General features: G+C 38.4%; 1 protein-coding gene across 1 annotated transcript in view; it reads right to left on the reverse strand.

Annotated features, from left to right (window-relative positions):
• The window catches only part of LOC124794866 (DNA-binding protein SMUBP-2-like), a 54,568-nt gene that overhangs the window by 22,857 nt on the left and 15,506 nt on the right, over positions 1-16,205 (reverse strand). The window contains exons 4-7 of the mRNA XM_047258543.1: positions 14,487-14,629; positions 13,821-14,243; positions 12,334-12,637; positions 10,921-11,096 (exon numbers count right to left, since the gene is read on the reverse strand). Of these exons, the coding sequence (XP_047114499.1) occupies positions 10,921-11,096; positions 12,334-12,637; positions 13,821-14,243; positions 14,487-14,629 (1,046 nt within the window). The remainder of the gene's footprint in view (positions 1-10,920; positions 11,097-12,333; positions 12,638-13,820; positions 14,244-14,486; positions 14,630-16,205) is intronic.

Raw genomic sequence — 16,205 nt, forward strand, 5'->3', positions numbered from 1 at the left:
AGTTTGGTACAAATTACACAATACATTGCTGCATATGAAATTTAGCTAATGTATAAAATTTTTCTTTAGACTTGGGTGAAGGTATCTGTCACCAATCTCAAGAAAATTGATCTAATGTAGCACACTCATTTGCGATCACGCCGCACCAGTGATGAATCCAGAATGAAATATCCACAACATCCCCTGTATTTCAATAACAGTTTATATCAAAATGAGATTTTGGCAAATGACAGAATATAAAAAGGAGGTTATTTTACTATATTGTTATTATGCAAAACTTCATTATCTACCATGGTAATCCTCTAACTACAGACTGACTAAACAATATACATTTATTTTTCTTCTGGGGATGTGCTTTTTTAATAAGTTATTGACCTTTCTTTTCCTCAGTTCCTCATTTAAGAAATCACTGTTTCAGAATTCTCTCGGAATTGTGTCTGCACAACACGTTAGAGAGGTGATACTGTGTATACTCCACTGTGTTTTGGCAAAAGAAGCAAATTTTAAAATGGCAACCAGAAAAATGTGTAAAATTTTACTCAAAATTTGTCACTCATGATGCTTCTCTGATAATTACAAGTGGTTGGCAAGCCAAGTGAAAATAAATCACTGCAATTTCAATGAAATTCTTTTTAGGCACTAATCACAGCATGGTGACAGACCTTTTGAAGGTCACCATTGAAGTGTGGGTGTGGAGGGGCTCCACTTAACATTTACAAAGATGTTTAGAGCAGCACTTCCCCTCCAGTGCTCAGCATTTCCCCTACAGCACTTTCCCGCAACCCCCATCGCTACCAGTCTCCTCATGCATGCCCTGCTGACTGCACATCTACTGGCTACGGCGTTTTGTGCAGACTTATAACAGACTGCAGCAGGGCCTCAGCGGTTTGCTTGAATACAGTCTGCAATGCTATTACAGCCATTTTATTATCAACAGTACACATGCAGCAACCTTTAACTGTCTCTGGGCATTTATTCACCTACTCCTTTCATTTTGAATAAGAAGTCAGTTTCCTTAGACATGTGTACATTTTGTTAAAAAGTGCTGAAGAAACATAATTATGCAACAATTTGGAGAAGAACAATTAAAAGATGTAAATTTGAAAGACTAGATACAGAAGGTACCAACAGTAAAACAAAGATGCAAAGTCATTTCTGTCAAAGCCTTCTCAACTGCAAGTATTTGGGACTGGGAGACTATTCTAAATCCATCAGGCATGTGAAAGAAGCTAAACCATTTTCTTGTGCTATAAAGCCTAAATAGAATCTTCAGCCAAAAGTTCTATCAGTCATAACAGCTAGAGCTGAGGCAAAAATGACATTATTTGTGAGTAAGTATTGTGCTATACACTGTGCTGATCATCTCAGCAAGCTGAACAAACGATGTTTCCACATAAGTTATCTGAAAATAACACTGCACAAAATGCAGTGATGTTATAAAAATATAATATATCCACAATGTAATGTTTTGTTGTAAAATTACATTGGGGATAGTTCGTACAGTGTACTTGTCGTTGAGGGCACCGACATAATTATCACGAAACAGCTAAGTGTTTGTTCTTTGGGCTTCTCAGGAAACAAAGAGTGTGTAGTTTCAACTTATTTGAAACTGTTGGGATAGACTCCATGATGCAAAAGCAATTGTTGAAGGAATGAAAGCTATGTTAGCTGACTTTGAACTGAATTTGCAGCAAATACATGGCACAAGCACAGATAATGCATCTTTTACAGTTGGCAAAGACAATGGAGTTTATGCTCTCCTTAAACAAGAAGTTTCACACCTAATCCTCATACCATGTATTTGTTACTCCAAACAGTTGGCCTTTCCTCATTCTTGTAAAGAAGAATTCAACCAATTGCAATTCATCTTTTCAGAAACATACGTCGCTCCTCGAGAAGCTGAAAGTCCTACAATCATCCGTATAATACTCTTTATGATGAAGATCTTTTGAGGGTACAACAAATCACCATAACGTGGTGGATCTCAATTGAGCCCATCTGTGAACACATACTTAATCAGTGGGAGGGGGTGTGTACTTCAGGGAGGCATCAGTGAATGAAAAGAGCTATACCACTCAGACACTATACAAAATGCATAAAGACGATAATAACAAATTGCTTTTCATATTTCTATGACCAATTCTGCAACAGTGCGATGTAATTAATACAATGCTAATCTGGACCTGTTGACCCCCACCAAGCTGCTGCAACATCTCACTATTTTAATCAAAATCTGTACAGATGGGAATCATAAAAGGGTTTCAAGAGGATCTGATGTTTGCAAATGTTAAGAATTTTCTTCATCTCAGGCCACATTTGGATTCCACTTTTGAAAAGCAAGTAGGAATTTTGCATACCAGAATGACTGTGGATACTGAAATGGGAATCAGAAAGTTTGCAGTAACTTTATTGTACAATTTGTCCATAAGCTCCAATCCTCTCTCCTGTAGAATGCTGAAGTGCTGCACAAGGTATCGTCTACAGCACCAAAAAACTGTTTAAGAAGAGTAAAGGACAATCTCACATCATCAGCTTTGAAATTATTTATCATACCAGCCATCCTTCTGGTGCAAAACTGTACTGGCAGAAAATCAACTTTTGGAATGGAAGAATGTGACAGACATGATTGGATTTTAGTCAGAAGTATCAAAATATGAGATGCAAGTGAACAGAAGTCTTTTAGTGAACTCTGCAATTTGGCTATGATACTTCTAGTGCTGCCTTGGTAAAATGCAATAGTTGAGAGATGTTTTAGTGAAATGAATATTGCTCGAAGTTTGTATAGGAACAGGATAGGGAACATCAAGATAAATCTATCTTGACAATTCGTGCTGGCCTTTGGCATCTCTGAATACGTAAAGAAAGCATTTTCCTCAAACAAGTCTTTTTTCTGGCTGTTTTCTAGCAGATTTTGAAAGTTGATTAACTGAAATACATGTGACAGAGTGGGCCTGACCTGTAGTGTTATTCGATGCAAAACATCTGCTACCTAATTTGCTGCATTAAATGTCAATATTACAACAACTTTTCAACTTTAGCTAACAAACTAATGTATGTGCTTTTTGTTATAAAATGCTAGGCCCCACCAAAGAGTATAAATATCTGTGGAGTGAGCATTCAGATGCATAGAATGAGAATTCTGTCTGCAACATCTGCCACAGCTCAAGCTACACAATTTTGGGACTGTGCGTTTTAGCCTGTGTAGTGGTTAGCATATTTTGGGAGTTATTACTTTGGTGCCACAGATGTATCACCTTTAGAAGGACTGAGAAACTTTGTATACACATTTTATAGACATCTTAACAATTCGATACCAGGGACTGATGTTTACTTAAATATGTTAAGAGCACAGTATCTTAGCTCAGATATCACTTTATTTATGGTTTTTTGGTAATGGAATAAGAAGTGACAGCTAACAATATTTTTTACATTTTCTATTGCGCCGATTCATATAGTCAAATCTTTTCTAATTGGTTGGTTGGTTGTTTGGGGAAGGAGAATCTTTTCTAATTAATTATGTTATTGTGACACTGTACAGGACACTATCTCATTGAGAGATACTTAGATATACACAAGGATTTGAAAATCTGCATTAATTGGAGGAAATTATTTGGACTGTGATGTATAAATTGTATCTGCATATAAATATAGCACTAATCTGTATACACTGACTGGCAGTTTACTTAGACATACTTGCAAATTTACCTAACACTTGCCTCATACACACATGGCCATAAATCACAGAAATGCTCTTTAAAATACAGGACTTTATACTACAGTCTCTTGATATTTCTCAACATATAAAGTACCTCATATCAGTATGACATTTACAATTATACAATTGTTGTACATATCTATGAAAAACTTGTCCTGCTTTCACATACTTCTCTTTACATTCATAGTAATGACAACACTGCACCATAGCTGTTACTAGAACTCAAATGTGCAGAAACATATATAAAAAGGGCAAATACATGTAATATTCAAGTTTTGCTATTATTGCAAACTGTAGACAAGCAGTGTTGTCCCATAATCACATGACTAGGCCAGTTTGATGTCGAGAACATGCACAGCAAGCTATGCTCCTCCCATAGATATGTATACTCTATGGGTCCCAGGGCTCCGTAAAATGTTGCACTATGCAGCATGTATCTTAGATAGATCATTCAACCACCCACAACTGGCCTGACACCAGCGGGCTTAACGCATTAATAAGCCATTGCATTCATGGACTTTTTATTTCACAAAGAGGTTCTTAAACACATATTCTTTCCAAACTGGGCTTTGCCAGATGATGTATATTATCAATAACTAAAAATTAGTTACATTTTTATATTTATACGCAGAAAATAAAGCTACTTCAAACTACCTCTGATAAAATAGTTCATCTGGACATAATTCGCTATAAAATAGTGTCTATTATGTAATTTCACTTTCTCACATTTTGAGACAGAATTTCCATCTATTTCACATTTATCACAAAATGCAAATTTTTCTGGTCCCCAGTCATTGTACACTGAATAGAAATAGCACGTGAAGAAGACGTAACATGCAAAGGAAGTTGAAGAGCTCCTCAGAGTGCTTCTCACTGAAAGGAGCAATTGACTGGGTGGCAATTTGGACTTATGCTTGATTGATCATCTACACAAATCAGAATATAGCTGAGTAAACTCTTGCAAAAGACCTTTTACAAAGTTTTCTGCAAAGAGGGCAATGACACAGTCAACTAAATCCAAGCCAGTGACTGGCAACAGCAGACAATTAGCCCGAAGATCATAGGGTCTAGAAGACAGCTACTTCTCCTGTGTGCATCTGATGAAGGGACAGGAACTGGAAGGAGCACTGTCAGAAGCTGACAGACTGCACCAATTTAGTGTCAAGTCTGTTGATAATGAATTTGCACCCAAAATAAAAGTAGACAAATGGCATTAACTACAAGGCCATTAGAAACCTCTCAGCAAGCTTAGTTGTACCAGTTCCAGTCAATAAGTAGTGCAGAACTAAGAAAGTACCTGTAGACAATCCTTCCTGTCATAGGATGATGAGAAGACAAGTCCACAAAGAGCTTACATTTATTGGTTTCCCGGAAGCAGATCTGAAGCTGCATAACTGGATAAACAAGAAGAAGAAGCTGCTATTTATACCAGCCAGAAAGATAGTCGACAGCCAATGAGAATAGAAAACTACCACAATATTCAAGGTGAGAAAGATCCTGGACTTTTCAATATTGTTAGAGCCCCTGGCAGCAATTTCAACCTGAGACTGCAATTCCAAGAACTGTGGTAAATGGCAAAGTATAGCTAGTATAGCACACAGGCTAGAACTCTCATTACACCCGTACAAAGAGAAATGATGACTTTCAAAATGTGGCAGCTGCAATAGCCGATAGATATTCCACTGATAAGATTAAGACAATGATGAAATAAAAGATTTTGGCTAGTATTGAAAGCATCAATATGCATGAAAAGGTACAATAATCCAGATCTTTTCCAAATGTTTTTAATTAAGTGTGTCAATAAAAATGATGAATGACATGCAATGCATGCAGCATCAATTGGAGCATACACAAAAAATGTGGCACAGTTACATTAAGGTCACATATTACGTTACACCGTATCAAACAATGGAAAATCCAGGATGCAATGTAACAACATTATAAAAAGGATACCGTATTTACTCGAATCTAAGCCGCACTTTTTTTCCGGTTTTTGTAATCCAAAAAACCACCTGCAGCTTAGAATCGAGTGCAAAGCAAGCGGAAGTTCTGAAAAATGTTGGTACGTGCTCCCACTACTAACTTCTGCTGTCGAATATATGTAGCGCTACACAGGCATGCTTTGTAGGCACAAAGATAAATACTGGTGCCAAAACCTCTGCATCAGTAAATAAATTTTAAAAAAAGGTGGAAGACGAGCTTTTTTTTCTCCGCCCCGAGTTTCGGCCACTGCATTCTCATACATTATCCAACGAAGTAAATACAAATTCCGTATTATTCATCTTAGAATGCAGCAGAATTTCAATGTACTACGAAAATCCGACTGGCAAGACTGTTTGGGATGTTTGTCAACATGGCCAACTCTGCGTTCTCAATTTTTTCCTACCTGTGAGAAGAGATGGTTGCTAATAGGAACCTGGGGAAATGTGAATCACATACAGTATTCACTTCACCATAAGAATAATATGAATATAAACATTTTGCCATGTATTCTTTTGTGTTTGCTGCTATCTCATTTAAATCCTGTCTGCCTAATAAACTACAAAACTAGAGTGAGACAACAGCAAACGCGGAAGAATATACGTATCGTGTCATGTTTATATTCATATTATTCTTATGCCTAATAGTGATACAGTCAGAAATGAAACACAGCAACTGACTAGATTTTTAAATCTAAGATGACTAATTTCTGTGCAGAATTTGATGTACTAAAGAAGCGGCTGCAAGGATTTTCAAATGGAGAAAAATTTTCGCCGAACTCTCGTTCAGAACATGTTCTATCATACGCAGTCTATTATTTGGTTCTTGTTGATCATTATCAATGGCATTGTTTCGCTAATGAGACGATTCCTCTCTCTTTTTTTTTTATTTATTGTAAGTGGCAGTAGCGCGCACAAAAGCAAGCCATGCCGCGAGCAGCGACAGGCCGTAAACACGCACTATCAGAATGCGACAAACAATGCATGTACAGTACAGTAATGGATTTTCAGCTTAGAATGACGTAAACATCTATAACAAAGAAAACGGCACTTATCAGATCAAAGCAAAATAAGCAATCGATTCAAACCAGACGAAGCACGTGAAAAAGAAAGGGTACCCGTATAAATATGGACGGAGCGTCTGACACATAGCAATGGCTACCTGGTAAAGCTTAATTGCTAAGCTTACGACTCGAACCAAACTACTGTAGGTGTATCGTCATTCATTCGACCTAAATTGTGTCTCATATTGCAATGGACCAATTCTGTTTCGATTTGGAGGTGCGGCCTAAAACTTTTCTCTCCCCTTGAATTTCGAGTCTCAAATTTCAGGTGTGGCTTAGATTCAGGAAATTTTTTTTCCTTTATTTCGAGTCTCATTTTTCAGGTGCGGTTTAGATTTGAGTGCAGCTTAGATTCGAGTAAATATGGTAGTTGCTACTCACCATATAGCAGAGATGCTGAGTCACAGATAGGCACAACAAAAGGATTGTCACAAAGTAAGCTTTCAGCCAACATGGCCTTTGTCAAAAATAGACAACCGATAGAGAGAGAGAGAGAGAGAGAGAGAGAGAGAGAGAGAGACAAACACACACACACACACACACACACACACACGACTGCAATCTCTGGCAGCTGAAGCCACATTGCGAGCAGCAGCAGCAGTGCACATTAGGAGAAGCACCCCTGGGCGGGGGTAAGGAGGAGGCTGGGGCGGGGAGAAGGAGGGATAGCAGGATAGGGTTGGGGGATGGTGAAGTGCTGTTGGGGAGCGTGCAAGGATGAGGTGGAGAAAGGGTAGGGCAGCTAGGTGCAGTTGGGAGGTTAGGTGGAGGACAGGAGAGAGGTGGGGGGAGGGGAAGTAGCAGTGAGGTAGGGGAGAGTTAGGGTGGCAGCAGTGACTCAGGGTGTGCAGAGAGATGGACTCCAGGGAGAGGTTCCCTGCCCAGCTTGTCACTATTGATGCTGCCTCCCATTACACTAACATCCCTAATGCCCATGGCCTTACCACTATTGAACACTACCTTTCCCAATGCCCAATAGATTCCAAACCAACAACCTCCTGCCTAGTTGCCATGACCAACTATATCCTCATGCACAATTACTTCCCCTTTGAAGGCATTACCTACAAACAAATCAGCAGTATGGCTATGGGCACCTGCATGGCACCATCCTACGCCAACCTGTTCATGGGCCATCTAGAGGAATCCTTCCTTAACACCCAGAATCCTAAACCCCTCACCTGGTTCAAATTCATTGATAACATCTTTATGATCTGGATTGAGGGCGAGCACACCCTATCTACATTCTACATTCCTCCAGAACCTCAACAGCTTCTTCCCCATTTGCTTCACCTGTTCCTACTCAACCCAACCAGCCACCTTCCTAGATGTTGACCTCCACCTCAAAGATGGCTACATCAGTACCTCTGTCCATATCAAACTTACTAATCAACAGCAATACCTCAACATCGACAGCTGCCAACTGTTCCATACCAAGAAGTCCCTGCCATACAGCCTAGCCACCCGTGGTCGTCGCATCTGCAGTGACGAGTGGCCCTCTCGAAATATACTGAGGGTCTCACTGAGGTCTTCACAGACTGTAATTATCCTCCCAGCCTTGTACAAAAACAAATCTCCCGTGTCTTCTCTTTCTAGCCTCCCACCACCTCCCAAAGTCTCACAGCCCAGCCACAGAGGAGCATTCCCCTTGAAACTCAGCACCACCCAGTACTGGAAAAACTGAATTACATTCTCTGCCAGGACTTCCAACTACCTCTCTTCATGCCCTGAAATGATAAATGTCCTGTCCACTATCATTCCCACCCCTCTCACAGTGGTGTTCCGCTGTCCATCTAACCTACACAATATACTCATATATCTCTACACAAACCCTGCTCCTAACCCCTCACCTCCCTGTAATAGCCTTAGATGCAAGATCTGTCCCATACAACCTCCCAATACCACCTACTCCAGTCCGGTCACCTATACCATCAAATGCAGGGCTACCTGTGAAACCAGCCATGTCATATACAAGCTAAGATGCAGTCACAGTGCTGTATTCTATGTGGGTATGACAACCAACAACCTGTCTGTCTGCATGAATGGCCACCAACAAACAGTGGCCAAGAAACAACTGGACCAGCCTGTTACTGAGCACGCTGCCCAACACGACATTCTTCATTTCAATGACTGTTTCACAGCCTGTGCCATCTGGATCCTTCCCACCAACACCAGCTTTTCTGAATTTTGCAGGTGGGAACACTGCCTGAAATATATCCTACATTCTCATAACCCTCCTAGCCTCAAACTTTGTTAGACATTGTCCTCACCCTTCCAGCCTCTTCCCTGTTCCCATTCCAGCACTACACAACCCTCTATTCCACCAACACACCCCGTCTTTTTATTTCTCTCCTTTTCTGCAACCTGTAGCTCCCCCCCCCCCCCCTCCCTGCCCACCGTCTAAGCACTTAGCTGCCCTATCCTCTCTCCACCTCGTCCCTGCACACTCCCCAGCAGTACTTCACCATCCCCCACCCATACCCTGCTATTCCTTCCCCCCCCCCCCCTCCAGCCTCCTCCTTACGCCCACCCAGTTGCCTCTGCCATCATGCACTGCTGCTGCTACTCACAGTGTGGCTTCAGCTGCTGTGACTGAAGTCGTGTGTGTGTGTGTGTGTGTGTGTGTGTGTGTGTGTGTGTGTGTGTGTGTGTGAGATCTATTTTTGCCTTGTTGGCCGAAGTTTATTTTGTGACAGTCCTTTTGTTGTGCCTATCCGTTATATGGTGAGTAGCAACTACCCCTTTCATGATGTTATTATACCATATCAATATTTCAGAAGTGTTGATATTTCATGGATAGAATATTGATATTTATTCACTGTCAATACACAACAATATCAGTAGATTTTTCCAATATACTGGTTTTTCATACTTCTATTTTTAATGTATTTTTACTGATATGTGATACAAGTAATTACTGTTTTTCACACATCTTGTCAAATAAACTTAACAAATGAAGAGTTGTTAAACACTTGTAGTATCTTACTGATATACGATGTTTAATAAAGAACAGTAGGCATGTTATTAGATTCAATCAGACACTCGGTAAATGCCAGTGACCGTATGAGACAAAAGCAAAAAAATGAAAGTGTTGTCAAAGCAGAACCTCTGAAAATGGCACTGGACACAAAAAGACATTGAAATTATTCATATTGAGGGTAGACACTTTTTCCAAAACATGCTTCCTCTGCACCAGACCTATCCCGAGCAGCAATTGCTTCAACCACACCCTACACTCCGTTTACAATCAACTAAGTTAAAATGTATGCACTATGCTTAGTTTGTAAATCACTTGATTGCTGGAGTCCTTACTGCTGAACTGGCAGGAATTGGAAGACTCCAGGTTGCCAACACTTTGTGTCTGACCACTGCCATCAACAATAATGATAATAATAATAATAATAATAATAATAATAATAATAATAATAACATTACACAACTGAACCTTGTACCCTTCACACAATTTCATACGACACCTCAGGAATAATTACCCACATGTTAGCAACTACTGCTTTAGTATTACAGTGTTTAGCAACATTGGGATACTAATTTCCATATTTGCAACCAAACTCACTTAGCATAACTTCACATTGTGTCCACAGGGGAAACAGAGGATAAATTAACACAGAGGAATTTCCTGCAGCATGTAACAGAGATATTTAATTCAAGTTAGGTACGTTCCTTAAAATACAAGACATAACATGATGAAGCTCTTTACAATGTGATATTGTATCTTGTGCTTTTGTCTTGAATCAAGATGTATTCAGCTTTCTGCAGTTTCCCCAAAAGATGAAGTTGCTTAAAATGTTCGAAACCATTATTTTACATTATGTTATTTGACACTATCAGAATATAAATTAAAATGTGCACTCCATTATTTAGTCTAAGTTCAGTACTTAGAATGTTAATCAGTCAACAATCTTAATTGCAATCCTCCTCTACAAATTATATTTCACTGCTACTGTTCAAACTTGTATTGCAAGTAACTACATGACATGAGTTGTGTAGATTCAAGATGCACTAAATCTGAATGGCTGCACGAGGATTTGACCCAATCCAGCCAAACACAAGTCCGGTATGCCTTCTTCCTCAATGCAGGCAGAAGTGGGTGTCTAATAGTCACGATCCACTCAAAAGCAGTATAAACAGTAAGTTCAAAGTTTACCTGATTGCTATAGGGTGTTATGACAGCGATTCCTTCATTTGGAACATTTGCCTCTAAAAGGCGGTGCACCAAAGCAGCAACAATATTGGCCTCTTCCTCGTTCGAATACGATCCCTCATCATCAACAGATTCTTCATAGTCCATGCCTGCTGTGTCAATGAATAGCATTGGAGTGCCTGCCCATGAGAGGAGAAAGTTACTGGGAGTTTATTAACACAAAAGAAGTGGACAAAATACAGTGAATTATGCCAAGAGTATAAATTAATGTACAAAATATCCAGACAATAATATTTCCACAACACCTATCACAAGTAAACAATTTACAATATGTTCGTCTGCAGGACCTTTTATCCTTGATATACAATGTAAGACATGCAGTCATATCCATTACTTTCCCGCAAACTGACTTCCTCCTTATTTATAAAACATTTGTTGTACTAACCTGTGCTCACAGCTGCAAAATTTAATTTGTATTGACTTAAGTTAGGATTTCTTTGAAAAGGTCTTACACTGTGCCACCTTTAAATGGAATTAAGAATCAGCAAAGATAAGTTATAAGCTCATAATGAAAATTATAAATATCTGGCATTGTCAGCTGGAGAGTGACCGTGAATTCAATGTAAAGAAAGCTTCAAATATGAAATTTTTATTGCACTGATCACATGTAGGTACTGTGGATTACTATTTTCAGTAGGGCTAAGCTGCCCTCTTCAGATCCTCAGATCACAGGATATGAAAACATGCTGTGAAATAAACTGTATGTCTGTTTTTGTACTACCATAATGGGCTCCTAATGAAAAGAAAGTAAAACATTAAAAAATACAACTGCATCCTCATGGCAACATAGGGTCACATAGGTGTATCCCATCACAAAGTGCCACATATGTCCATGTTAAATGCTGGCTATACATGCAGTTTATTGCACAGCATGATTTCATAACCCATTCACTGAGGATCTGAAGATGGCAACTTAGTCCTACCAAAAGTAGTAATCAAGTGTACCTACGTGTGATAAAGGCAATAAAAACTTCATATCTGAAGCTTTCTTTACATATGAAAATATTGTAAAATACTGACAGTTAAATACCTGTAATATTTTGGGATAGCAAAAACATATGAAAGAGATGTATATGTTTTCTGCAATTACAAGAATTTTCTGAAGAAAGAAGATATACCCAGACATTTCAGCAACTATCATACTCTCACTCTCACTCTCTCACTCTCTCTCTCTCTCTCTCTCTCTCTCTCTCTCTCTTTTTTACTTGAAATATTTCACTGTTCTTTTCATTGATTTTGAATATGGAAGTTTCTCTACAGAGTACAGAGTATTTCAAACAGAAATGTATAAAGTCAAAATCATTTAAAAAGTGCAAAATGGAAGCATTTACATCCTGTTATTCAATAAATATTTACCTGTTTCATCATTTTCTGTGACACAAGGTAAGTCTTTCATAAGATGTTTAGCTACAGATGCATCAGCTGTGAGCTGACCATTATAAATTTTCTCCGATACCCATTTCATAATTGTCTCATTCATACGGAACTGGTGCGTTAGCATGTGATAAGGCCATTCCTTTACTGCCCGCTCCATGAGGCTAACTGACAATACATTTGTACTCTCTGGATTTAGAACTGTAGGTGGCAGCTGCATATGGTCACCTGCCATTATTACTTTGCTTGCTCTGGGTAATGCAATCCAACAGGCAGCCTCCATTCCCTTAAAGTTAATGAAGTTTCAAAACAGATAAGCAGAACACACAGATTTTCATCTGCACATGTCATCATATACAAACACATCCAGTCACAAAAGGGATAGCATGTTGTCTGTGTATTGGGTCTGCTAGCAGATCAGTATCTTATTCGCAATTCCAAACACAAAGTGCTGGTGTCAGTTGCAAAACATTACACAGTGCTTCATCTAAAATCAGTCCTACCTGCATGAAAATAAAATACTCTGCAAACATTGTTTTATAACTCATGCAAAGAATCTTGATTTGAATTTAAGCAATGAAATGATTAAGATCTGTAAAAACAGCAAAAACAAAAAACATACTTTGAACAAGAGAAAAGAGAAAGCAATGAATACAATTACACTTTCACTTTACTGATACTGGTCTCTCACTTTTGACTTGTCCCCTCTGTGATCAATGGAAATTGGCTGACAACATGCCACTCCAAAATGTTTACCTCTACTGCCAACCTTAGTTATGTGACAGCATCGTGTGAATATAATGTGGATCTGTGTGCGTTGTTGTGCTTAATGAGTGTTAGTACTATTTACAAAAATTAGTGAAGAGGCTGTTCCTGGCTCATCTAACAACTCTCCTTAACTTTTTCTTACTTCTGCAACAAATTAATCCATTACATGTTCATTTCTTTTATAAGTTATAAGCCATCTGCTCTGAGAGAAGGATGTGGGTCTTGCCGCAGCAACCAATGTGCTTTCACTCTGAGCATCCTCCACTCAGGAGACATATAAAAGTATGTGATCAATAAATGTTTTTCTTTATTTATTTGTATCAAGAGTTTACACTGGATTGAAACACCATAAATGATTATAAGGATGTTTGAGAAAGAAGAGGAGCATCTTGTTACTAGCTGGGAAGCAGTAACAACTATGGTGAAATTGACATAAAAACAAACTCCATGATAAAATTGCATATATCTCTAACAAAGCTCTTCATTAAAGAATGCCTTTGATGGGATAAATGAGTTATTGAAAATTACTGAAGATTAGACAACAAAGAATGACCCTTCTTTTCAAAATTTCTCAGTGTCCAACTTATATCAATTTGTTTTGAGTAGCTTGTTACTATAAGCTCCTCTTCTGGACCACATTTTTTTGTGTCATTATTTTACATTAATCACTTATGAATAACAAATACAAGCTGTATGGTTACCTGCGAGCATTCATCAATGACCAAAACATCAAAATGGTCGGGAGGAAGGAGTTTTAACGGTCCATCATAATTTGCTGTAGTTAATGTACACAAGACAACTTCTGCCTTAAACAATACATCCTTCTGAGTTTTTAGTTCTCTTCTTTTTATTTCATTTCTCAGCTCTTTCACTCGTCTGGTAACACTATCCCTAGTCTCTTCTGAGCTCCTACGCAGCTTTCGAGAAACTTCACGAATTTCTGACCTGATTTCTGATAATATCTGAGCATTATCACTACTTGCAATAACGGAATCCAATGAATATTGCTGAAATGTTTCTGGCATACGAGCAGGATGTCCAAGTCGAATGGCACGACATTTTGCTCGTACCAAGCGTTCTAGAACATTGTCCACTGCAATGTTTGATGGCGCTGTCACTATCACCTATGGGCAGAAATGTTGTTACAACACACACACAAACAAACAAAATGAAGTTAAAATTCAAACGGATTAACAACAATAACAAGCGGCATGCATGCATTTTTTTCCTTCCAAATTGTACTACCATAATGGGCTCCTAATGAAAATTTGATAAAAGTTTATCCTACCTTCTTATAACCTGCACATTTAACTTCTTTAAATATAATACCAATCTCAAATTTAATTTATATACATGAAATTTATTACCTTCTGTTTGGCTTTCACAAGCTGAAGAATTATTTCCACAAGAGTTGTAGTTTTTCCTGTACCAGGAGGTCCCTGGATTATTGCAATATGCTTCTGTTTCAGACTGTACGCAACAGCTTCCTTCTGACTTGCATGAAGGTTACCTGTAAAGTGATATAAATATAGCTCACAACGTTAGATATTATGTCACTAGTGTTACGGTGTTGGGTATTTTATGCAGATAAAAAACTTCAAATAACAGAGAATGCTAGTAACTGTCCATTTTGCATTACAATGATCCCTGTTTATGACCAACATAAATTATTACCACATAAAGCTATGGATATGTGAGAAGTTAGAGTTCTATACACACTATTAAATACAGATAATGAAGTTGTAATCACCACAAGTGAAGCTGAAGTCACCACAAGAATAATGACAAACTCAAAAGGTGTATCTTAAATGAGCACTGGCCATTGTAAGTATGATGAGAAATTTCTTCTTTGATTCTTTCAGAACTTATGAACTCGTAGCCAGAAGTCAAAGACTACGGTGAACTCACAATGTAAAAGGTCAGGCACACTGTACATGGTGATAAGACAGACTCACTAATGTGCAGCTCATTCACATGCCACCATAATGAACACTGCTGATGTGGATGGAAGGAAGGAGGAATTCTGAGTGTTTTAATGTTCCATAAATGACAATGTCATGGAACAACTCGGATATGTCAAAGATGAGGTAGGAAATCATCCTCATCATTTTCAAAGCACACATCCCAGCATTTTCCTTAATCAAATTAAGGAGGCAAAGGAAAACGTATATGTGGATGGATATGTAAATCCTGTTCGTCCCAATCACCTTCCTCAATAACACGACTTATTCCCTGAAAAACATGTTATCTTGAAATATCTCCTTACCAGCTCCTCTTTGAATTCTGAGTTTTTCACACTATCCTGATGCAGTATAATTGAAGCTGTAGAGTTTGCAGATATATTCTTCAGAATAAAACAGACTGGTTTATTGCCTTATTTCTCAATGGCTGTTAGTACAGATTTCATTGAAACCAAAGGAAAAGCTTTCTCAAAATCTATGACACTCAAAGCAATAATTCATAGTCATTACCCTTCCTATAATTATAATCATGACTTGCAAATTGTCCACCACACATTTGACAGCAAAAAAGGTAGCAGCAGAAAATCATAGCAATGGTCAAATACAGTACAGCATTGCCCAGACTAAAATGCAGCATGTCATTTTAAAGACTTACATTGAGAAAATGCAGAAGAGGAATTATTACTTCAAATAGCAATCAAAAATAATCCTCATGTATTCTAGACCTAGTACATGATGACATTATGGCTTTTCTGCAAACTGCTGAAAGAGAGACACACTAAATATCCAGATGGTGTGAAGTTCATTTTCTCCAACAGATGTGACACTTTCTACACTTTGAATCAAGGGCCACTTGCCAAGACAAGTATGATAAAACTGGTAGCAACATGTACCATTTGTCCACTTATATGGGATGGCTACAGCTACAGCAAAAAATTACAATAACACTGGTGTAATAATAAATTGCTTCCACCATGGTCTACCAGAAGGGCAAAGATTATCAAAAGCTGATTATTTAGTCTACACATTAGCAGCAGCATGAACACTGAGGTTTTCTTATGATTCACTGAATTCTGCCCATGGCAGGCTACACTCAACAGCTCACCAATTTTGAAATGCTTTAAT

This window comes from Schistocerca piceifrons, chromosome 4, assembly GCF_021461385.2.
Source record: "Schistocerca piceifrons isolate TAMUIC-IGC-003096 chromosome 4, iqSchPice1.1, whole genome shotgun sequence".
NCBI classification, from domain to species: Eukaryota; Metazoa; Arthropoda; class Insecta; order Orthoptera; family Acrididae; genus Schistocerca; species Schistocerca piceifrons.